Genomic DNA, 24,584 nt, shown 5'->3' on the forward strand with positions numbered 1-24,584 from the left:
TTTAGGTTTTTTAGGAGATTTTGAGAAAAAAAGCATCCCATATTTAATAGACACTCATTGGGTGGTATGTCTGACGTTTTAATATACAAAGAGAAATGAAATAACCTGGGGTAATAAATCTAAGTTTTTTGTTTGTTTGTTTGTTTTTTGTTCAGTGGATCTGTAGATAATCGGGACAATAGATCAGATTTTGTCGAAGCCAGATAGGGGATCTGCAGATGTTTGTGGTGATAAGGTGTGCTATAGAATATATAACCTGCTGCCCTACAAGTGAATAATGACATTAAAATTTATTAAAAAGTGAGTTCACCCTAAAAGCTCTCTGGCTGAAATAAAACCCATCAAATTCATTGAGATGTCTTCCAAACTGTTTCTTGAGCTAAAACTAAGCTCTTCTTTGGGCAATGCTGCATCTTCTCTGTTCCCATTGGTAGGACAGTCCACCACTTTGGGTTCTGTTCCTTTCTTCAGCCTTCATTGTCCCAACCACGTATTCCTCCATCCACATGGCAGGTGAAGGATAAGACTTGGCTATGGTTTGGGAACTGTGTGAGATAAAGAGAGGGAAAATATAATGGAAAAAACAGTGGGTTTGCTTTCTTCTTCTTAGCTAAAACAAAGGAAGAAATAGAGTCACCACATTTCAAGTGAAAACCTATTAACCAAATCACTTATTTAATTGCCCCAAACCTTAATCTCCTTTGGGCTGAACAGGCCCACTGTTTAAGCTTGTTGCCTTTACTCAAAGTGGGCATAGAATAAACAATATTAAGATGAATGAATGAATGGGCCCAGCTACTCAGGAGCTGAAATCCTGATTGCACTGGCCTAGAAATATGGATATAAAGCGCTAACCTGTATGAGGGAATATTTAAAAAGAAACACAGAGGATCAAATGTTGGTGGTGAATCAATAGTGACTTCCTGACCTGGAGAGTTGTATGGTATTTATGTAGAAGAGTGTCCTTGATTTGGGGAAAGTAGAGTTTTGGAGATGATGGGACCTTATGTCTACAAGCCACTCATATATACATATACACCATTATTATATAGGGAGGGAGGAATGAGCAAGTGTGGTAAAATGTTTGCAACTGGAAAACCTGGATAAGGGAGTTCTTTGTGATGATCTTGCAGTTTTTCTGTAGGTTTGATATATTTCAAAATAAGTTATTATTAAAATTTCTTAAAGAAACATAAATAGGTTCAGAGTGTGTATTTAACTTCAAAGGAAGTAAAGAGTAGGTCTGGATTTATTTCGGGACTTTAAAAATTCTGACATATTTTAGGAAGCTGTTTTCAATCTCAGATTTATACTATCACATCATAATAAAAGTGAGGGCTGCAGCCAGGGCTCAGCAAAAACAGAATCTTTCCTAGTTTTTCATTGGCTTCTTTCCCATGACTTTCTCTTCTCCTTGTCCCCATCTCCCTTCCTCCCTCAGCCTCCTCCCACCCATGCAGCTAAAATGAAAGACCCCTGGGAATGATGTGGGGTTTTTTCCTCCCCTCTCCCCAGGGAAACCCAGGCTTTCATTGCAAGCCTTGCCAGTAAATTCCAGTAAATACTTGGCTGTATGCAGACTCACCTTTTTTTTTTAATCTACTGCTCCCCAGTAAAGCCCGGATTCCTTTGAAAACTAAGAGGTTTTCTTTTCTTTTTTTCAAAAATGTGTGTTATTTTCCTTGCATCTAATAAAAAGCCTTCAACCAACCAACTCACATATTTCATTGCAATTTGAACTTTTTTTGGTGAAATCATGATTTCCTTCTCATTGATCGCCTCGTCATCAGTTGTGAAATATCCGGGAACCCCTTAGCGGTGGCAGGCCAGGGGCATGATGTCAGGGAGGAGGTGCCGTGCAGAAGAGCACGTTTGTTCATTGTCGTTGAGGTCTTCATTGCTGTGTGTGGGGATCGGGTTCACGTTGTACGTGTCACGTTCTCTAGAGACCAGGACTTCCCAACCCTTTTAGTCTGAGACTTTGATGGATGTTCAGCAGGCCCTTTACCACTTCCATCCACCAAAAAAAGCCTCTCTGGCCCCACCCCAACAAGTAAGTTAAAATCAATTCAGTTTTGAGAGCTTGTTGGACTTTCTGAAAACCTTAGGATAATTCTGTGGTTTTCAACTGGGGGTGATTTTTACCCCCCAGTGCACATTAGGCAATTTCTGGGGACAAATGTCACAAATAGATTAGGGGTGCTACTGAATTCCAATGGATGGAAGCCAGGGATGTCGATAAGCATCCTACAGTGCACAGCGTAGCCCCTAATAGCAAAGAATTATCTCACCCAAAATGTTGAAATAGTGCCGAGCTTGAGGAAGCCTGAAGAGACATCTGGTGAGGAGAGGGAGGACTCCTAATCAAAAGTCAAAGTTGAGGTCACAGTTGCAAGCCCCGTGGAATGATACTGTTTAGCTATCAGAAAACAATTCTCTCTGGAGAGTTGAATTTCCCATTAAATATTATGTTGGATTCCAGGAAGCCATCAAGGTCAAAGATTTTCAAGGCTGAGCTGAAAGTATGAGATCTCAAAGTTGCCTTACTGGACTGAATTTGCAAACCCACAAGCAGTGTCACTCACCCTTTTTCTGGAGGGGGGAGAAGGGGGTTGTTATAAATGTGTACAAATGTGTCCAATGTAATCCAGAGACATTCTGCGTGGCAAGTTCGGCTGGAGTGACCAACTTTGGAAAGAAAGGCATCAATGAGAATGGGTGTTTCTAAGAAAACAAGGGCTACTCCAACATGTTCATATATTTGGATTGTTCTGATAGCCCTGATAAGTTATATGTATTTGTTGCTTTTAGCTTTATGTTTCCAAGCAGTCCGTGTTTCCCTCGTCCATGATAGAATTTGTGCATATGTAATGGTCCAGCTAGATCGAGGAATTGGTGTCAGAGTTGAATATTTAGGTTTTTCTTCTGGATACTTTTTAAAGGCAGGATGAATTCCTAGTTTGCATTTTATCTGGGAAGTAGCAGACTGTGTTTTTGATTGGAGACTAAGGCAGTGGTACAGAAAGTATTTCATGGGTTGTAAATAGGTATGAATCAGGATATCCCAATCTCAGCACTGTTGACATTTGAGACCAGGTAATTCTTTGTTGGGGGGCTTGTCTGTGCCTTGTGTGATGTTTAACAGCAACCTTAACCTCTACCCACTGGATGCCAATAGTATATCCCCTTGGTTGTAATAACCAAAAATGTCTTTGAACATTGCCACATCCCCTGGGGGGGTCACATCACCTCCTCCCTGTAGTTCGATGGATTTCTTACAGCAGAACTTTTCTTTCCATATTCTAATGGGCATTAGGTGGGTATAGTCTGCAGCATTTCCTAAATGTGTTTGATACCAAATTCCCATTTTTTTTTTAAGTCAGAGAATTCTTTAAGGTTATAAAATTGTTCCTTTCTCCTTTCTGGGAAGATAAACTGTTATGTTGTAGAGATCGCCAGGTTTTCACCATCAATTCTCTCAATTATTTCCCACTTTTTTTTTAATCCTTAAGAGGAAGTCATACGTAGGTGATCAGTTTCTCCAGACATGTGGCATTAAATTGGCTTTTCAGTACATGAATTTCTGAGGAGGAAAGTTTCTGAAGCTCTACCTCTCCATACCTTCCCTTTCCCAGTTGGCAAATCTTTCCTGCTTTAGCAGGAGGCAAGTGCTATATATTTACCAACTGCAACCTCCACCGTGCACACACATATATGCCTTCAGAATAGCAGGCTTAGCTCTGAGAAGGGTGGGTTAGAGAACATTTGAGATGCTGCATCTCCTGGCCCTAGAATGAAAATCAATCTCAATACTTCTCTTTCCAAAAGGTCACTAACAATGACCCATAAACACTAGTGGTGACTCCAAAGCTCTTGGACCAGAGAAACCTATCAGTAGAGAAAAGGCAAGCAAAATAACCCCAAGACACTGTCATCAACCTCAGAAGTTTTATGGTAGGACCTAAGTGCTAATGAAATACCGGATTTGTCCCACAATGTTTAAAGTTTTTTTGATGGGAGACCAAAGAAAATGTTATTAGAAGGTAAGTAAGTACACTGGTGCCCAATTTAGAAGAGATGGTTCTCCATAAGGCAAATGAGTGCCACCTTCCGGAATTAACTGGAACCTTAAATTTCCAATGGACTAGCTATATAAAAAGCACTTTAAAATTAGAAATTGATTTTTGCCTTTTATCTAATTATAGCCTGAATTATAAGCCTAATTATAATTATATAATTTGACTGGAAGTGGAGAAACAATAGCAAAGACCCCCATTTACTGACCATTTCGGTGAGCCAAACCCTGGGCCTGAGGCTTTGTATGCATTATTGCTAACCCTCATGAAATCTTTGCAAAATCGCCCTTGTTATGTCCATTATGCAGGTAGGAAAACTGAGCTGTCAGAAGGCAATAAGTTTCCCAGCATCCTATGGTCAGAAATGCTTAAAGCCAGACCTGACTGACTCCCAAGCTCCATGCTTTCCCACTCCCTCTCCAGTAGGGCTTTCCAAATGTCTAGAAATACCGATTTTGATTTGTGACACATGAAAGAAACAAGGGGAAACCAAGTGGAAACCAGTTTAGTTCTCTGCTTTTTAAAAGCCACTAAAGCTGAGTCCTTAGTATCTGAGTGTTTTCCAAGGGTTTTCAGCCAGGTTCCTGGTTTTGTTTATTTTGCTTATCGAAGTGGGAGGTAGCTGCATATTTGTACTTTTAAACAGGACAATTTTAATGATTCACTTGGTTTTAAATAATTTTTAAAGGAACCCAGAAATTAGGCTTGGTCACCCAGGATTCCCCAACCAGTGCTCCGAAAGGACCTAGCTTCCCCCCATCATACCGCACCCTAGTGTGATGACAATTGCTACATTTTTAAGGAAAAGTCTGCTGGACTAAGAAAACTAGGTCTTTCTCGACACAACCTGATCCTAATACTTGGGTAAAAATTACCCCACTTAATAGAGAGGCTTGTGGTGGCTTGTTTGCAGAGAGTGTACAGGATGGTGGCAGTGAATCAAATTCACTCTACAGTTACAAAATCTCAGGCTTGATATTGGTTTTGCAGCTCTGGATATCCTATACTTTGAGAGCCTTTTCTTAAATGAAAGTAAAAAAAGAAAAAATCAGGATCAAACTGAGACACACTGTTTTAGAACAGCAGTGAGAGTCTTCAGTTTTTTGCTTTTAGATGTTTCCAGCCAGAATAGAGATAGAAAATACCCAACCTATGTAGAACCCATTCGTGTCCATACATTTCTTTATAGTTTATTTTCAGTCCATATATTTACATTTTTCCATCTGGGAAAAAGTATCATTCTAGGGTGACATCTTTGTGGGGGGAGAAACCACATTACATGACTCAAAGTCACACAGGGTATAGGATGGTCTCAATGGCTTAGAGCCAACTTTCAACAATAGTCTTGCCTTTGCAGGGCAGAATAGTATTCCGAGTTCCTAGCTTCTGTCATTTGCTGTCAATTTGCCTTATATTACATCTTCAGATAACCTTCCTTTTAGGTGTCCCCTGTGCAGTATTTAGTTCTGTAATTATGAATTAAATATTTAACCACAAGAGTACTTAGCCAGTTTTGGACTGAAAAGACACAGGAGATAGGAAAGAACAATAGTTATTTGGTCCCTACAATGAACTGAGCATTGTGCAGGATGCTTACTTAATCCTTAAAAATTCTTGTGAGATAAGTGGCTCTAGGTTCTTTGAGATGCTATTCATTCACTCATTCATGCATTGACTTGGGTATTCCATAAGTATTTGAATGTTTTCTGTAAGCCAGTCACTACTCTTGCCACTGGGGATACAGCAGTGGACAAAATTTCTTAGAGAAGAGGAATTAAAAAAAAAAGCATGGAAGAGGGGATGGGATGGGAACTGTACATTTAAGGAAGTCAGGGAAGTCTCCATTAAGAAGGTGACATTCGAACAGAGATAGGGGAAAATACAAAAGCAAGCCATGTGGATATCTAGAAGAGTATTCTGGGTTAAGACCCAGAGACAGGAGTATGCCAAGCACATCTTAGCAATAGCAAGGAGGCCAGTTTGGCTGAATTAGAGGGGGTGGATGGTAGGATATAAAATTAGAGGTGAAATTGAGGGAGAGGAACATGGGGGTAAATCATGGGATGGGGAAGGAAGGGTCAGGCTATTGGAAGGATTTTTGCTTACACACAATGAGGTAGGAAGCCATTGTGAGGAGGAAAGTTGAGTAGGAGCATGCATTTGTTTTAAAAGACTGACTCTGGCTTCTGAATTTAGAGAAAACTATGGGAAGCACAAAGGTAGAAACAGGGAGACCATTAGGAAACACCACTGCAATGAGTCAGATGGGAGAAGACCATGAGTGAGTGGGTCAGATGTTCACAGTGGAAGTGGTGAGAATTGGTGGGATTCTGATGTATTTTTAAAGAAGTACCTAAGGATTAGCTGAGAGTTGGGATATGGGGTGTGAGAGAAAGAGAGGAGTGGGAAGGACTCCAAATATTATGCACAGAATAAGCGGAAAGATGGAGTTTCCATTGACTGAAATGAAGAGGACTGACTATAGGAAGGAGGGGTTTGTGGAGGAGGACCAGGGCTTATGCTTTGGACATGTTAAGTTTGAGATGCTTATTCACCATCATTTCATGCCTCTGTTGAGCAGAACTGGAAAGAGAGGTTTGCCGTGGTTAAGCGTTTTGCGTAGAATCACAAAAGAAGAGATAGTACTGGTCAAACCCGGTCTGAATGATTCCAAAACCAAATTCATAACTACCACCTTCTTCTGCCCCAACCCTTGAGTTTCCATTTGAGTAGATCTCAGAATAGTGTAGGAATAATTTAAATTCACATATAACCATCAACCTAATTTTAGCCCCTTCTAATGCCAAGTCTTTCATGTTCTAACCATTTACATTTTAGCTGGTTTTATTTCTCATCTCATCCTTTCATAATGGCATTTTGAGCTATTTCTTTACCAAATGGTAAGCAGGAAGGGAAGACAAGAAAAGCCAGAAGGACGAATAGTGCCTCTTGACAGCAACTTGGTCCTATCTGAACTCCCAATAGAGCAATGCAAAGTTGGAGGATGAGCATCTAATTCAATAATGGTTAAGATAAGCTTTTTCCCTTCTGCTGAGATATATTTCTCTGGATACAGACTCAGATATGAATGCACATCTCAGTTTTTGAGTAGTATTCATATCCACCCAAAAGCAAACTAATTACATAAACTACTTCCTCCCAAAAAAGTTCTAAGTTTTTCAGTGTAAGATGTTTGACATGTTGGCATGTAAAGATGTTCCTTTCACACCAAACCAATGGAGGAAGGTCCAGTTATACAGAGAAAGCAAGACTGGAAGAGGCATTGTGTGAACTTTGTCCTGGTGTCTTTTCAATGACTGAAAGGCAGATAGACTAGTTGTTTGGGAAGAGGAAGAGGTTTAAGGGCTGGACATCAGTTGGGTAGATGAAAGTCCAGAGAGAACCCGCATGGATTGCTTCTCTATGGAGGCATTCCCAAAGGTGACTTCAGCTTCCCAGGTCTGTTTCTGACCGTCTGTGACACTAGTGTAAGTCATGAGGGGGTGTCCCCAAACATTGTCATCTCCTAGCAGAATGACATTTTCAGGCTGCCTCAGTCATGGTCTACCTTCAGAGTGCCAAGAAGTTCTGGTCACCCATCCCTCAACCATAGCTTTTCCACCAATTACTCAGATACTTCGTCACTCACCTTTGCAATAGCTGAGAATAAGGATCCTGGCACAAATATCTCACCCACTATCCCCCCGTCTTCCAGACTGCCTTCATGAACAATCCCGTGGCAAGCACAAAGGTTGGGTCCTTGTACCATCTTCACCTGAAAGATGCCAATATCATTATTCTGCTGAAGTCAGGTTATAAAGAATTAAAATAGTCAGTGTGCTTGAAAATGGGGAATCAGAGGGTATGTTAGGGACCACAGGGCCAGGTGATGTACTATGCCTCGGTTTCCAGGGGGCACCAGTGGATATGGCTGTGATAAAAATTCACCGGGTGTTGCTCTTGCAGATTGTCTTGGTTTTTGGTTTTTGTCTTGATGAGGAGAAGCATCGTAATATTTAATATTCTTGCAGAACAAAAAGAACCTCAATTTGGATTTCGCAACTTGCATAGTGAATTTCATATGCTGTTCTGTTTCATGTGAATATTCATGTCCCCTCCTCTCATATGAAGTTGTTTCATTATGAGGTAGGGAGGGGGTAGCTGCAGAGCCCTGTGCCTCATCATTCTTGGGGCGGATGGGGAGGCGGAGGGCATGAGCCCTTCCTACTGTGTCCCCGTATTGGCATGGCCCTGCCATCCCCCGTGTGGGGCATATGCAGGGCCACCTACTTGGCTGTCGTATTGACAGCAGCCTTCAAGCATGCTCCAAGCTCTGACATGTGACTCTTAGTGCCTTTTCTCCCATAGTCTTCGACCTTTGTAGTATTGCAGAGGCTGTCGGTGATGGGGGCGGTGGGGATGGAAGGGTGGCCTAACGCCCCATCCGGCTGGGATGACCGTGACTCCCGCATCTGCTTTCTTCCCTGGTGTTCCCTGCCAATCTCCTGCTTTCTCAGCTCCTTTTCATGGTAATAAGTGCCATGGTGGTCCTGGCCAGAAACAGCCATCAGGCAGACCTGTCAACATTGGCTTTACGCCCTGAAGTCACAGCCCTTGTTTGCTGGCAGAGCTCTTTCTCCCGCCCCAGTCATTCTGGTCCCCCGACACCCCCCGTCCGGAGCCATTCTTGTGTTGTGAGAAGCCCTCACTGTGCTCACACCCAGCAGGTCACAAAGGACTGTGACCACTGCCAAGGCGGAGCTCAGCAGAGCCGGGAAGGGAGGGCGCGGCTGTTCGGTAATGGTGGTCAGTGGTGTGGAGGCTGTGTTTCGGGACATTCAAGGACTAACCTCCCAAGAAGCAAATGAGAAACATAAGTAGTTCTTGAGATAATACGTGTGAGCAGGAAACGGTGGAGTAGGAAAAAGACGTGGCATTCGGATGTGGGGTCTTTCTTTTTCTTACTCGTCTTCCTGTCTTCTGTGGCCAGGGAGACCGTATTAATAAGAAATAGTTGAAAAGAGTGAAAAGGGCACTAAACAGGAGGAGTTGTCCACACTGATGTCTGCTGTGTGGATTGCTTTGGGACCTTTGCAAAGGAAAGCTCTTCCCCTGTTCACATGGGTGAGATTTTTGCCCAAGTCCCTCCTTCACTCAGCAAACGTCTATGTGAGAATGCTCATCTCAGAGACTCCATTAGTTAACCTGGATTTTTTAAAAAACTCTCCCCTTTCTATCCACGTGTTGGGAGATATTCTAAAAGACTCTGTTGAATAGAAATAGTAGTAATGGTGTTAGGGAACGTGTAATGATTTTTACACTGTTCGGCCGGAACACCAAGAGCTCTGACTGTGTGCAGTGTCCCACTTAATTGTGACGTGACTCTGTTGAGTGTCAACAGTGCCGTGGTCCCCATTTTACAGAGGACAAATCTGAGCTGAGAGAGGTTAAGTAATTTGCCCCAGATGGCACCAAAGTAAAATGGCAGACGGCGTGTCAGCCTAGGGGCGCCGGACTCCAAAACCTATGCCTTTAATTTGCGGTGGTTTAGAGCAAGGTGAAGACAAGCAGGGAGCTTTGTTTCCTGTGCGCCGCTCATGCATGTCCCACCCATTGGAATTTGTTCTTCACTGGTAGCTTGGAACGGGAGGTTGTTATCACTCACTCTTGTTCCTATGGGTATCTGCCATCCATCAAAGCCAGAGGTGGTAGAATCGACGCCTGCCTTGCTAGTCCCTGTTTATCATGCTAGCTCTCTGTGAGCATGACTGACCTGGGAAGAATCGGGGTGAATGGTTAGCCATGGTTCCTGAGCAACGTGAAGAACACCAGTACTTGGCCACAAGTCCCCAGGGGGATACGGTTCTGTGCTGGGTACAGGTATTCAGCATCCTAAGCCTGTGTTTACTTCTTCCTTGCTGTGTGACTGAGCTCGCCATGTCTCCTTTTCTCTAGTGTTGAATTTATAAGATAAATAGATGGACTGAGCCATCTTTGAGATGCCTTACAGCACAAACATTTGAGAGATTAGTCCTAGTGCATTGGCAGGTCCAAATCGACAACCCGCAGCCTTCCATTCATGACCATGCAAAGAGCTATTCATTGACCAGGGAACGGAAGCCGCCATTCGCCATGTGGCATCAGGCAGACCCCACAGGGTGAAGAAACCCTGAAAAATGGCCAGGAGAAAGTCAGGATGTGGCTGCAGCCAAAGGCAAATCTGGCCCTTTATTTATGTGATTGTATATTGGTACTCTAAGTGTCTTTCTTCCCAGCGTCCTAAAGATGCTGTGAAGAAAGTAATAAAGTCAGAAATATTAACATTGTACAGGTACTGTCTTCCTGAGGCACTGAGGCATCAGAGGCTTCTAGAATAGTCTCAAGAGACATTTCTTTGAGGTCCTTGCTTTTTTGTTGTTGCCTTGGGTAAGTCGGGGTAAGCATCTTGTTTTCTTAACCAAGCCCTTTCTTCAGTATAGTTTAAGGAAGAAAGTGGTGGTTCTGGAGCCCAGGAGGTACGGTATTTGAAGACTAACTCTGCTGCTCCCTGGCTTTGTGACCCTGAGCAAGTAATATCACCTCTTTGGTTCTCCTTATCTGGAAAAAGGAATCCTAATAGCATCTAAGTCACAGGGTTGCTGTTGGGATTAAATGACAGAAGCCGGTGTCCTTCAGCTTAGTTTTTCATTCAGAGTAAGGGCTCAATAGAAGGTAGCTGGTGTGAGTTCCAGTAGTTCTGTTCCAACTGAAAGAGGGGTCCTGGGGTGGCCTTTTTGAATCTCAAAAATGTGTGCCAAATCAGTTCAGCATTCACACTGTAGGTCAGATTCCGGGTGGTTCTTTCTTTGTGACATTTAGGAAAACACTACATTTGGTTTCTAGTACTCTTCTCTAATGGCTACGTATTTCATGTGTTCATTCACTTCCATAATTATTTGCTGGCTGCCTCCGGTGTGGAAGGCAGTACATAAACATGTGTGAGTGGCAGCTACTGTCTTTTTCCTAGGTGGCAAGCCCCGTGGTTTTCCAGCCCCCACACTGAGCCGTGTTGGGCGCTCTGATCCCCCAGTCTATGTCTTTGTGCTCTCATCCTGGCTTGTAGGGGAGAGTGTGTGCTGGCTGGTTTTGCCTCTCCTGATCATGTGATGCTCCTGCACACTCACTTCATTCATCACCGTAATTGGCAAAGGCAGTCCTGAACCTTGGCTGCAAGCCTCGCGTCCTTGATGACAGCCTGCTTTTCAGGCGAGGCTTGACTTTATGTTTTGGTAAACAAAAGCAAAATGAGAATAGAATCAGAAAGAGCTGCTGTTAGTAAAAGATGCAACCAAACATTTTTTTTAAATGCAGGGATTTGGATGTGACTTTCATATTTTACGGGATCACAAGGGCAAGGCAAATAAGGATTAGTACAGTGTCCTCTCTCAAAACTGAAATCTGCTCACCAGTCCCAGAGTGATGGTTAGCTACTTGATTGTCAAAAATCCTTCCAGCAGGAGAATCTTGACTTAATTTGGTAATGGCTTGCAGTGTATGTCCTTCTTCTTGGCCTTTCAGTTCTTCCTTATTCCTAACCTGCTGGCAGACAGTCCTGTGGTTGGAAATATGGACTAGTTGACCAGCATAGTATCCTCCATCACGCATGGCACATAAATGGAGTCTCATATGTTCTAGATCCCTTGGAGCTGGAAATCACCTAGATATACAGAACAGTGCCAGACATTCTCCTAGAGCTATTCTCCTAGACCATCCATTAACCCCTATGTAGCGAGCATCTGCTATACTGGGCAGCCCTGGTCTATACCCTGGCCCCTCTGTGGCTTCCTTTAAGCCCCAGCATCACCCAGCCCCATCGAGAAGCTTCCATCTGGCCAGATTCTGTGTGCATCCCTGACCTCCACCCTCCCTTTCTTATTCCTTCTTAGTTCCTTAGTTCCTAACCAGATACTCTCCCATCTTCATACGGATGTTCAGATTCGAAGCTGCCTTGGCAACCCAGGAGTCTCATTCTTTCTAGGTCCTCAGCCCTTCTTATGCAGGCAGACACACTGGGGTGGTTTGCTGGCTTCTTAATGTCTGAGAGACTACACCCCTCCATATAAGTGAAAGGACTGATGCAGGGCATCCCCAATGCCAGGGTCAGCACACCAGACCCTGAGGTTCACCATAACTAGAGCTACCACTCGAGAGAGAGAAGCCCTCAGTAGAGATTACGAGCAGGCTGCCCCCGCCTTGAGTGCCGTGTCCACCAGACGAGTTGAAGTGTGAGGATTTCAAGCTCTTAGACCTTAGTGGAAAGTGTTGAGGCAGCAGCTGAACAAAGCTTCACATTAAACATCCCCTGTGAATGGCCTCACAGAAACAAAAGCCCCAAAGCCCAGGCATTTGGGATACTGACCTTGATGTTTCTAAGTAGCAAGCAGAGATTACAGCACATTGTTGAGGAGTGTTGTGCAAAGCTGGGGGAAAAGTATTCTCTCAAGAAGGTTGGGTTGTTTCTCCAAAAGAACAAACATTAGAGTCCAATGGGCAACTTAGGAGGCTATTTCAGCTACACATTTAAGGACTTAAACATTCCACCGACCAAGACCCCTCAGATATGTGGCCAATAAATAGCCCATATTAGGTGATGCACTGAATTTAGCTGTCATATCTTAGTGGCACACATTGATGCAAAAGTCAGTGCCTGGAAAAGGCTGGAAATGACCAGATGGAAATTTCCCTCAGAATATAAGAGTTGCAACCTGTGTTTATTTGATTATCAAAATGACTTCTTTAGGAAATCATAACAGACCCACTAATGAACCTGTTAGATATGAAAATTTCCCCCAAGCAGCTGCTTCTCTTCACTGGTAAGTTAGAAGGCATGAAATGAGAAGTGGTTTTTATGATTAGTTACCTTGAGGATTTCCTTATCACTTTTAGATCTTAATTTTAGGCAAATAATATGTGTAGTGAGTCATGCTGAAGTATTGCATTCTTTTTTTTTCCAAGTTGGTTCCATTCAAATCCCCAAATAACTGGATTTTAAGGCATCAGATTTGGAATCTACTTCCTCCATTTTCATTTCACGGGCAATAGATGTTGGTTGCACAAGCCGTGCCTCTCGGATGAATTATTATCAGTGATGATGGTGATAATTGATCTGTTTTCCTTGTGCTGTTATTGTTCTCAATAGACATCTATCCGCTTGTGTTGGAATCATGGGGGGAGATGTATATAGAAAGCACTGTGGTTACGCCAGTTTGGAAACACCAGTTGTCTCCAATCCTAGTACCTATCTCTGTGGTTATTGGGATGATTAAATGAGACAATGCATGTACAGTCTTAGAGCAGTGCCTGGCCATGAATGAATGTGAGAATGCTGAGCCTTTTCTAATTCTGCCTCTGTAGATTGCTGCCTCCTTTTAGACTGTCCCTCTGATGCCACGGCAGATTACTGAATCGCCATTTCCATCAACTCTCTTCCCCCCCCCCCGCTTCATATTAAAGGATAGGTTGTTTGTACTACTTATATATTGAAATGACTATCCCTATGGGTCGATTTGCTGTAAGTTCACCCATGTTCCTCTGTTTCCAGGTATGCCTGTTTCTTCACCCTAATTAAGCCCGTTCGCACCCATGAATGCAGACCTTTTGAGTTCAGTCTGTTTCCTACAAATAAATATATCCTTGACTCCCAGTGCTGTTTCCCCATCCCTGTAAGTGTCATCACTATCCAGTTAGCCATACTGCAAACCTGAGAGTCCTTCCTGAGTCTGCCTTCTCCCCTGCACCCCACAGCTGATCCACCATTTCTCCCTCAAAAGAATATGTCTTAAATCCACCAACTTCCCCCACCCAGGCACTCTGCACCCTCTTTAGAATCACCATCACCGGGGCACCTGGGTGGCTCAGCCGGTTAAGCATCTGACTCTTGATATTGGCTCAGGTCATGGTTTCAGGGTTGTGAGATCAAGCCCTACATCAGATTCTGCACTGGGCATGGAGCCTGCTTAAAATTCTCTCTCCCTTACCCTCTGCCCCTCCCCACTTCTCTTTTCCTCTAAAAAAAAAGAAAAGAAAAGAAACACCATCATCTCTTGCTTGGACCAATGCAGTAGCTACCTGAGCAGTTTTATTGTTTCCATTCATGCTGTATTCCTATCCATTGTCCACTCAGCAGTCAGGGTAGAATTATTGAAGCAAACATCAGACCATATTTTGCCCTGATTTAAAACTCAGTAGTGCTTTCCAAATCTAGATAGATGATTAGGACCTGTGAGCTCTGCATGGTCTGGCCTCGGGAGCCCTCCTGCAACCCCTGCAGCTTGTTTCCCCCAGAGCACTCCTCTCCGTTACTAAGCACACGTTTATTTTTGTCAACATGTGGTTGATGTTGGTCTCCCTCACTGGCCTGGAAGATCCATGAGGGCGGGGCACAGTCGGATTTGCTCTTCACTATGTTCCCAGCCCTTTGCATATATTTTGAAACATATAGTAGGCACTGAAATGTTTGTTGAATGAACAAATGAATTCATCCTAAATTCAAATTATGCCCCTTTGTTATCTGTCAAAGTAAAGTTTCTGAATATTAAAATTAGTCACTAACAGTAGAGATTATTCTGTATAAGTTTCTGAATATTAAAATTAGTCACTAACAGTAGAGATTATTCTGTATGCAAGTCCTTAGACCATTGGTTTGTAGGAATATTTCTAGGAGCTTTATATTATTATTTTTTTAATTTTATTTATATATTTGAGAGAGAGAGAGTGAGAGAGAGCACGAGTGGGGGGATAAGGGCAGATGGAGAAGGAGAAGCAGACTCCCTGCTAAGCAGGGAGCCTGAAGTGGGGCTTGATCCCAAGACCCTGTGATCACGACCTAAACCGAAGATGGACACTTAACCAGTGAGCCACCCAGGTGTCCCTAGGAGCTTCATTCTAAAAACCTTCCAGAATTATGTCCCAAGGTATTATATACATGAAAGCATTGTAGGTTGAAAGATGGTTGTTTTTGTTTTGGTATAAATATTTAAATTGGTCTCCTTCCTTCTACACTGTGTACTCTATTAAGATTTCCAGGGGAACCTGGGTGGCGCAGTCAGTTGAGCATTTGACTCTTGGTTTTGGCTCAGGTTGTGATCTCTGGGTCATGAGATCGAGCCTCACATCAGGCTCCGTGCTCTCCCTCATGTCAGGCTCCGTGCTCTCAGTGCAAAGTCTGCTTAAGACTTTCTGTCTCTTTCCCTCTGTCCCTTTGCCCCCTCCCCACGCTCTCTCTCACAAATAAATAAATAAATTACTCTTAAAAAAAAATTTCCAGAATGACAACTCCAAATCATAATACTCTCATAAGATAGAGCTCAAATGCAACTGGCAATGTTTCCATTTCCTGATGTAAAAAGTCACAGCTAAACCTATTAATATACATTTTGCAAAATCATCTACTAGCTACTATTGAAATGTTTGTAATGATTTGTGCTTATTGCAGAAAGATGTCTGGCACATTTATGAACGATAGAACTTTGAACATGCTTGGTAACAGCAGTTGGATTAATATTCGGCTCCGTGTTTTACGGGGCGCTATTTATCTATGGGGCATAAAAGGGCACTTTGGTAATTTAAGTTAACAAAATCACAGAGTTAGTGAGGGAAATAAGAAATATTGAATAGAAGGAAATGACACTTGAAATCTGTTTTCATTGCATTTTCACATTTTGTTCTTCATTCTGAAACTCATTTCCCTCTAAAAGTCAAGAACGTTATATTGGGAAATAATGTGTCTTGAAAACCTGAGCCAGCAAGCTTATGATCCGAGTGGTAATGACTTCTGTAATCGCTAATGAGGCAAATGGACGTTGAATATCTCGGTGCACTCACTGGGGCCAGCCTCTTGCCTGTTCCACAAGAAGCTGTCATATCAAATTTTTGTCCTGACTCCATGGGCACTTTGATTCCTAAACCTTTCTGAGAAACCTAATCTGAAATCAAAGTCAAGTTTCTTAGATGTGGTCAGACAAGGTCACATTTAAAACAGTTCAGTGAACTTGCAGATCAAAGTTGAAAGGTAATTCCTCCCTCCCCAAATTGGCACAGACTTACCTGCTAGCTTACCTTTCAGTTTCTAACGTGGCTTTTTCACCTCCTTCCCAACCGACTGGGAAAATGAGAGTTTATCCTCTGAAAAATGGTAGAAGAGTTCCTTTAAATCATTTAATTAGGAAATGGGACACAGTTGTATTTTGGAAATGCACCTTTATCCAAATCAGTGAATCACAAGGCATATTGTTAAAGAAATATCTTGATCAGAGATTGCATGAAGTGAAATGTGCAACAGGAATCCTTACGAATTCATAGTAGGACTTAAAATCAGAATTTTGTGGTAATTTTTGGTTCATTGGCTTTATTTTTGGCCTAAAGTGTCAGGATTTGCCCACACTCTTGAGTGACCCAAAATACTCTCCAGGATTGCTCCTATAATGCTGTGGACGGTTTTTTTCTCCCCCCCAGTGCTACCTTCTTGCTATGCGGAACCTTGAGATATGACCTAGAATGGCTCTGGTAAAGGGCGGGATGGTGGCTCGCGTTAGATACGATCTTAACATCTCACGACTCAGGTTTTTATCAAAGTCCATGTGATTAAAAAAAAAAAAAAAACCACACACACAACAACAACCTTGCCATTGCTTTATATTTCAGTGTTCTGTCTCTTGTGGTCGAGGGCATAAGCAACGAAATGTTTACTGCATGGCAAAGGATGGAAGCCATTTAGAAAGTGATTACTGTAAACACCTTGCTAAGCCAAATGGGCACAGAAAGTGCAGAGGAGGAAGATGCCCCAAATGGAAGGCTGGCGCCTGGAGTCAGGTGAGCAATGCTTCTCCTTACGACTGCTTCCTTCTTACCTTCCGCCACATGGCCAACACCAGAGTGTCGGTTGTGTTTCTCTGCACAGTTTTGGTTTTGCAGAGGGGAGCTTGGGGAAGGGAACACTATGTCAGCATACTTGTTAGTGGGGAGACCTTGGGCCAGTGGATTCAGCCCTTGGTGCCATGCACAACGCCACAGTAGGATGGTTGTGAGGGTGAATTCTAAGTGGTAGTGGATGTAGGTGTTAGACATCGAGCACAGAGTGGCCCTTCAGTACTTTGCTGATGGCATTTTTTAATATCCTCCATCACTTAAACAACCACTAACTCAGACTGCGGTAAGCTTGACTCTGACCACCTGGCGGTAATTGGGTCTGAATTGAGATGCTTAAAAAAAGGGCTATCAGTATGAAGTATTAGTGAATATGTCTCTGCTCATTTGCTTCTGGACAACAGAGGTGGGGGACAAAAGGAAAAGTGCTCTCGCATTTTCTAGCCAGGCAACCTTGGGTGATCTGTTTAACCTTCCCGAGCCTACTTCATATAGCTCTTCTGAGGATTTGATGCAATAATGAATGCCGAGTACTTAGTTCAGAGGTCTTAAATCTAAGAGGTTCTCAGGAGAAATATTTTGTTTGGATGAATGTGATGTGTCTACCGGACGGGGAAGGGGGGTGAGTTCCCAAGAAACCAATTACAGTCAGAGTCCACTAATTCTAAACATTTTGGTAATCTAGACAGGAGCTGGGTAAGAGAGTTTCCCTGTTGTATTCAACAAGGAACTTTCAGAAGCTTCTGTTTACCTATGAACAATTGATGTGTGAACCAAAGTCTCTCACACGTAAGCCTTGAAGCTGATCTCTTCACTCTACACTTGTACATTCTCTCAGCTTGGTTGAAGGTGCTTGCTTAAAAATAATAAGGTGCAGTTTTATATATTCTGTATTTAATGCTGCTCTTCCCCTCTGTTGATTTTGGCCTCTTTGAGCTTTCACTGAATTTGTGATTCTCCCGTGCAGCCGAGAATCATACAGATGCTCCTAAGAATCAATAGGAAAGTAGGTTCCAGGTTGGCAGGCTCGAGATTTGGTTCTTTCAGAGCCTGGATCTTGATTGCCTGGAGCCTCAGAGAAGCTTTGGATAGCTGTGTTAACATGGGGAGGAGTTGGGAATTCTTCATTTCGACATGACTAATGGAAAATTCCTCTAGAAATGTGAATTTTTCTCAAATGCTCTGAGCTGGCATCATTGTCCCACATGCCGCTCCCTCCCCCCTCCCAGCCATACGCCACTTAACAGAAACGTAAAACATGACCTGCATCATTCCCTAGCAGAGTAGCCTTGTCCTTTGCAAGGCCTCTCTCATTAACGATCATGTGTGTTTTTGTTTCTGTTTTAATTCAACAATCAAAGCTTCAGTGTCCAACCAGAGCGAGTTCCTCCTCTGGCTTCCCTAAGGGATCAGATTTCAAGGCAGTGTTTCATATTGGTCATCCTTAATGGTTTGTCTAAGTGACGGCTGTCATCTGTAACTTCCAGCCCTTTTATTTGGGGAGCTATTCAATTCATGTATAAGCCCGCAGCTAACATTATTGAAGATACTGCACTAATTAGCTTGTCCTCTTGTAGACTTTCATTCTCTGTTGCTTTTCTTTGTGTTCCTTGGCCTCTACTTATCTATTTGCATCATGTGCTGAATATTAAGTTTGGAGCATGGAAATGATGCTCATTTTATAGGCCAATTTATTCAATATAGAGACGATTAAAAGAATCTTTCACTCTTTATTGGTAAACACAGGGTGAGTTTTAGTCCAGTATTCTGTGATCTGGTTGGGAAGTCTAAAATTGCTTACAAATCTGGGATGATTAGGTTTGAACCCTGGGGTGGGGTTTTGAACATAAGGTAATAGGATTATCAGAATGCCTCCCTAGAAAAGACTGCACCTGTTCAAAATGATTGCTTAAAACAGTCTAGTCAACTTTGTAGAAAATGCAAGTAAACACAGTTATGTAATGGTCTGTGGCTAGCTTTGTAATGCCCTGATTTGATTTGTAGAAATGAATTATAAAAGCAGGCAAGACAAGGTGCTGCATGGGCAAAATCTAATTTATGCAATGTAGAAGTATGCCTGAAAATAATCAGATGCAGTGGTTAATGGAGAAAGACGGTCTGCATGGTTAAAGATTATTGGCTTACTAATGATCCATGGTAAACAGAAATATCCCTAAGGCAGTGATATTGAAGCAAGAGTAATGATTATCCATTTGCAACAATGTTTAGAAGATTTTATATCTATCTGGTCCTTCTGTTTTCTGCTGGTACTATACTCTAGTCATCTCCTGTTCACGGTAGGAAGAAGAATTAGCTCCATTTCTCATCATATTATCTGAAGATAATAGGACGTATAGAATATCGGGCTGTGTTGATCTTCATAGTCTCGCCCTCGAAATTGGTGCTATGAGATTTAAAGTGGAATGTTTCATTTCTACATCTTTTGAAAATCTTGAGTTTGTCGAGGAAATTTTTCCAATAAAAGGAAAGCTTATATTGGAAAACATCCTCATTAAAATTTTAAAACATTTTTTAGAAGTTCACATTCAATTTGTTTAGATGCTTTTGATCAAGAGATAAGGGATACCCATGAAATTTTAACTCAAAAATCGGCAGCAAATTCTTGATTCAGTTTGATACATGTGAAGACTCTGTAGTCCCATGATACAGAACCATTCCAGAGTAAAAATTGTTTAATCCATTCCTATAGAAAGATGTTTTTTTTTTTAAATGAAGGTCAGAAATAAAAAGAATAAATAATCAGAAAAAAAGTAACACTTCATCATCACTTGTCAACCATGAATTCACTCGGTCGATTCATTTCTCAGTCCTGAGATGCATGTCTTTTTCACACTTGAACCCCTCTGTGCTGAGAATGGATCTAACAACCAATGGAATGCCACGATTTAATTAAAATAGCCCTTTTTTCCTTAGTGATACAAAATGTAGTGCCTTGCTTGCCGCCAGTGGTGTCTTCGATTGAGGGAAATAATTAAATTTTAAAAGCTCTTCACTGCTAATGCCAAAAGGGAAGCTGGCAAATTGCATGATGAATCCACCAGCCATTGTTGGTTAGAACTTTTCTTACAATTACAGCTTGGTTGTGGTGTCTGATTCTGAAGTATTCTGCTAGTGTTTAATGCAGAAACATGGCAAATGTGTAGCTTGCGTCCTTTGAGAAATCAAGGAAACCATATGCACATAGTCAGTGATGAGAAAGAGAGTCGCTTGAGGGCTTTGTGCTCTCCGTTATTTCGTTTGTATTTGAACTGTAAGCACTGATGTCGACTTGTTTGAATACAGGCCTCTCACCCACACTCTTGCTGATGTAGTATAAAAGACTGCACCCTATTAGCACCGTATTTTAAAACTGGAAGCCACATTCTGACCCAGAGTAGCCATGGCACATTGCCTAGGGCAGAATTCACTTTGACTGCTTTATGTTTTTGTTTTTGCTGGAGTTGATTATCTCTGTTCTTTGCCATCTTTGTGCAGGATCTCTCTAAAATGTTTATCAGCAAGTATAAAAGACACCTGTCAAATGCTAAGCATGCAGCTCAGCTCTCAACTAGGGGTGATTTTATACTCTTGGGACATTTGGCAATGTTGGTTGTCACAAGTGGGTGGAGGAGGGGAGATACGGCTGGCATTAAATGGGTAGAGTCCAGGGAAGCTGCTAAACTTCCTACAGCAGCTATAGGACAGCTCCAGGCAATAAAGAACTATTGGGTTGAGAAACCCCAGTATAGAGTCTGGCACATAGTAAGTGCTTAGTAAAAGGTTGCTATTATTATTGGGACTCTTATTTATCCAAGTTGGTTCATATACTTATTTTTCAAGCTAGTCGCTCCTCTAAATAACATCACCACCATAATTGCAGCAATAGTACTGGGAAAAAAGTATGTAAAATACTTTTCCAGTTTTCAAGTGTATATTATGATTCCCCACCCATCGGAAGTTGCAAGGAGATTCATTTTATCCGTGGAAATAGGCGTCGAAGTCCCCCTGTAAGCTGGGGAGTTCTGCATGCTAGCATTGCACAGTAGGGAGGACAGAGAGATGAAACACGACTCCCAGCTCAGGAGTTCAGAACTAAAAACATCTCCTTTCAAACCTGCACATTCCATGCTGGAATGACAGCAGGGGGAAACACATTAATAGAGACTGCTCAGCCTTTTTCCCCTGCACACTAACTAGAAGATGCACTGAATAGAACAAGAATTAAGCACACACATGTGCACACACCACCACCCTCGCCACCTCCAAGGTCATGCAGCGGTCTCTCTGATGCTGTTTTATTCATGGGCTTTCCATACAAATCTCTCAGAATTCGCCAAGCAAGCATGGCCAGCTCTGTATGCAAATTGTTGCCTCCCTTGCGACAGCACAGGAAGAAAGTTAAACTTAGAGAACTAACCCTGATGCCATGTACTTCATTTTGAACAGAGATGACTGTAAATGCGGTGTTCAGAGGGGAGGGCAAAGCTCAGACCTTACGTGCACTTAAGTCACAGCAAAACCTTTCTTTCTTTCCAAGCTGGCTTTGACATTACAAAAATCACAAGCCACCACGGCATACTCTATCACTGAACCTTCCTGTGTCTTTATTTGCCTTTTGAGAAATTGTTGAACACTGGAGGAAGTGATTTTTGGTTAATGTTTGAATACTTAGGGCTCTTAATACCTTGCCTTCATTGAACCATAAGTAATTTACTCAATAACAATAACATCAAAAAGAGGTTTCATTTACTTAGAGCTCGGATAGTACACACTCTGAAAGTCTTTAACGTTTGTTCCTTTTTCTTTAGATTATTAAAACATTGTGAGATTTTGAATATATATCAGCCCTATGCCAGGCTCAAATTTGTTTACCTAATTATTCTTAGTCTTTCTTTGTATTTCCATTTCGATACACTGTTCTGGGAGTGTCCAGAGACATATATATATATATATATATATATATATATATATATATATATATATATATTCCCAAATATATATATATTCCCAAATTCAAGTAGCCAAAGGGTTTTTTAGTTGTCAGTGTTTGTTGTCAATGATGATGATGTTGGAACATTTCTGTCATTCACGTAGTGACTCCCCCAAGTTATAGTTCATTTCATTTCCAGGGTAATCAATGGGAAATATTATACATGTAACTCCCATGAACATTAGATGGTCATTCTCTGTAGACAAGGCCATCACTTGTCTTTAGGAACCCTCCCATTCTACCCAGGACATAATGACTTTAAAAGTCTGGTTTCTTCTGGGTCACAAACTCATTCAATCCAATTAATACAATTAAAGCCAAACAATAGTAACTATGTTGCCTCAAAATAATTTCCTTCTCTTCAGCTAGCTTTGATGTGAACGTTCGAGCTCCTGCCTGGCATAGACTCATCTGAAATGATATGATTTCCCCAGATGCCCTCTAAATAGTATCAACTCTTTTCTTAAAATCTGAAATGAAAATAAAATTAATATTCAGCAGAATCCACTGGGGGTGCTTCTCGCTAGTAAATTCCCATTAACCTCAGAGCGAGATGAATCCTGCTGCAGGTTAATTGGTCAAGAATACTTTCTAATTGAAAAGATTGTGATTCTATTCTCTAAGACTTCCTCTCAGAAATACGGCGGCTATAATGTATGTTGAACTTGTTTTCTCAACGCCAGACAAATTAATGGAGGCTGAGCTATTGCAGAAACTTGGTAACAATTTTAAATGGCTCAATGTAATAATATGCTGTTCTTTCCAAGCAAATGTTGCCTGTAGTTTCTAACTGTCAAAACCTTAATAATGACAATAATTCTTGGCCTGCCCATAAGTGAGATTATGAAACCCAGCAATGAGGAAACCATTAAAAAATTAATTTAAAGGAAAGTTAATTGCAGACTTAATATGGTGTTTTGCAACTTGGTCAACAAAATGTTTCAGCCTGATTAACAGTATTTTTCAAGGGCTGGAAACATGATGCCCGCCTGAGGAAATGGTTTTTCCTTGTCAGCTTTTATTCTCCATATATTCATCTGAGGTTGTAAGTAGGCTCTAATACTTCTGTGAATTCAGTAGTTTAAAAAAAAAAAAAATTTCCTCTGTCTCCAGGAATAAGAGCAAGGAAAGGAAGCGATGGAGAAAAGAATTCTACTTATAAGGCCCTAAAAGCTTTTGGGATTTACTCTCCTTGGGTTATACTTTTAATCTGCCAAGAAATTCTTCTTGTACAATAGCACTGTGTCTCCAAATTTCAAGAACTTCCAGTCCTCTGGGATAGAAATCATCCGGGGTTTTTATTTCACATGGCAGCACTATTTATTTTGAGGTTGTATTAAATGTTTCATAATGATCTCTCCCAGCCTCATTCCATCTCCAAGAGTTTGGATAATGTTAGATTCCCCAAGACTCGAATACGTGTCTCGCTCACCAGCCTTGAAAGGCAGTTAACTTTGCAGATTTCAGACATTATCTTGGGTCCCTTTCATTGGAAATTAGAAAGCTGTGTAATAGTGGTGAAAGTCACTGGATTAGGAGTGCATTCCCCATGCCTGTGACCCTCTCCACCCCTGCCACACACACACACACACACACACACACACACACACACACACACACACACACCTCCCCACCAAATGACCCAAAGCTCCCACTTACACGGTCTTTCTTCTTAGTGCTCTGTGTCCTGCGGCCAAGGCACACGGCGGAGAAGTGTGGGCTGTCAGATGGGAGCACACAGAATAGCCAGAGAGTCCGAGTGCAACCCGTACACCAGACCGGAGTCGGAGCGTGTCTGCCAAGCCCCGCCGTGTCCTCTCTATGCGTGGAGGGCCGAGGAATGGCAAGAAGTAAGTAGAGCCATGAAGTGGGCACTTGCCAGGCATTTCGCTTAACCCCCTTGCAGTCATCACATCCGTTACCCTGAAATGACTTCAAGCACGGTGACAAGGCTGGCTCTTTCCCAGAAGGTTTGCTGTCAAGACGGTGAGCAGTTTGCTCCGACCAGGGTGGGAGAGCTCCTCCTTTTTATGCAGTTCCTACGTCTGTGTTCTTGAATGTTCCAAGTCGGGCTGCCTCCAGAAAAACTGTATCAGGCCTTGGGCCAAACGCATACAGCTATCTTGCACAAAAGGAGGGGGAGAGAGAGGACATATTTTCGATACATCTATCCCAACTTGGTCATTCTGTATTAGTTCCAAGAGCCACCAGGCATACTCCAGGTAGGACCTGCTCTGCGTGTGTCTCCTTTCGTGACTTTGGCTGTCAAGTCGAAGACAGGCCCTCTTGTGAAGCTCTGATTAATTAGTGAAGCATTTCCAACATTTAAAAAAAAATGATGGAATCTGAAAAACAGCTCAGTTAATGCAGAGATAGATAGACCTGTTTTTCTCCCTCTCCAAGTTAATGTTTAGTTAAAGAAAACACTGTGTGTCCCTGGAGAAAAGTCTGGCGAGAGAAGGTAAGACTTTAGGAGGAGGGAACCTCTGGTTCCAGAAGAGAATACGTAGTAGAAAGAGGGGAAAGAGTATAAGAAAGCAAAACTGCAACCACTGACGTTAGAATGAAATAAAAAGTACATGCTCTCAACGGTTTAGAGATATGAATAATAAGAC

The 24,584-nt window shown here is 42.1% G+C and overlaps 1 protein-coding gene and 1 long non-coding RNA gene across 9 annotated transcripts in view; one reads left to right on the forward strand and one right to left on the reverse strand.

Moving 5' to 3' along the window:
* Positions 1-23,768, reverse strand: LOC123833657 (uncharacterized). Of its 2 annotated transcripts, none has more exons than XR_010412287.1 (4): positions 23,629-23,768; positions 16,173-16,238; positions 7,726-7,851; positions 1-545 (listed from the first exon to the last, which is right to left on the reverse strand). It is a non-coding gene; the product is annotated as an uncharacterized LOC123833657 (long non-coding RNA). The 2 variants fall into 2 exon arrangements; XR_006788324.2 differs by having other exon boundaries at positions 16,161-16,238.
* Positions 1-24,584, forward strand: part of ADAMTS9 (ADAM metallopeptidase with thrombospondin type 1 motif 9) — a 164,398-nt gene that overhangs the window by 101,609 nt on the left and 38,205 nt on the right. For 4 of the 7 annotated variants that reach the window (XM_064594102.1, XM_064594113.1, XM_064594124.1 and 1 more), the window contains 2 exons: positions 16,758-16,925; positions 23,646-23,819. The exons of 1 other annotated variant lie outside the window; for it this stretch is intronic. In XM_064594102.1, coding sequence (XP_064450172.1) covers positions 16,758-16,925; positions 23,646-23,819 — 342 coding nt within the window. The remainder of the gene's footprint in view (positions 1-16,757; positions 16,926-23,645; positions 23,820-24,584) is intronic. 2 more of the 7 variants (XM_064594119.1, XM_064594118.1) reach the window with 2 other exon arrangements.

This window comes from Mirounga angustirostris, unplaced genomic scaffold (assembly GCF_029215605.1).
Source record: "Mirounga angustirostris isolate CCGP_5_RB_7025 unplaced genomic scaffold, mMirAng1.0.hap1 SCAF_1, whole genome shotgun sequence".
Lineage (NCBI taxonomy): Eukaryota > Metazoa > Chordata > Mammalia > Carnivora > Phocidae > Mirounga > Mirounga angustirostris.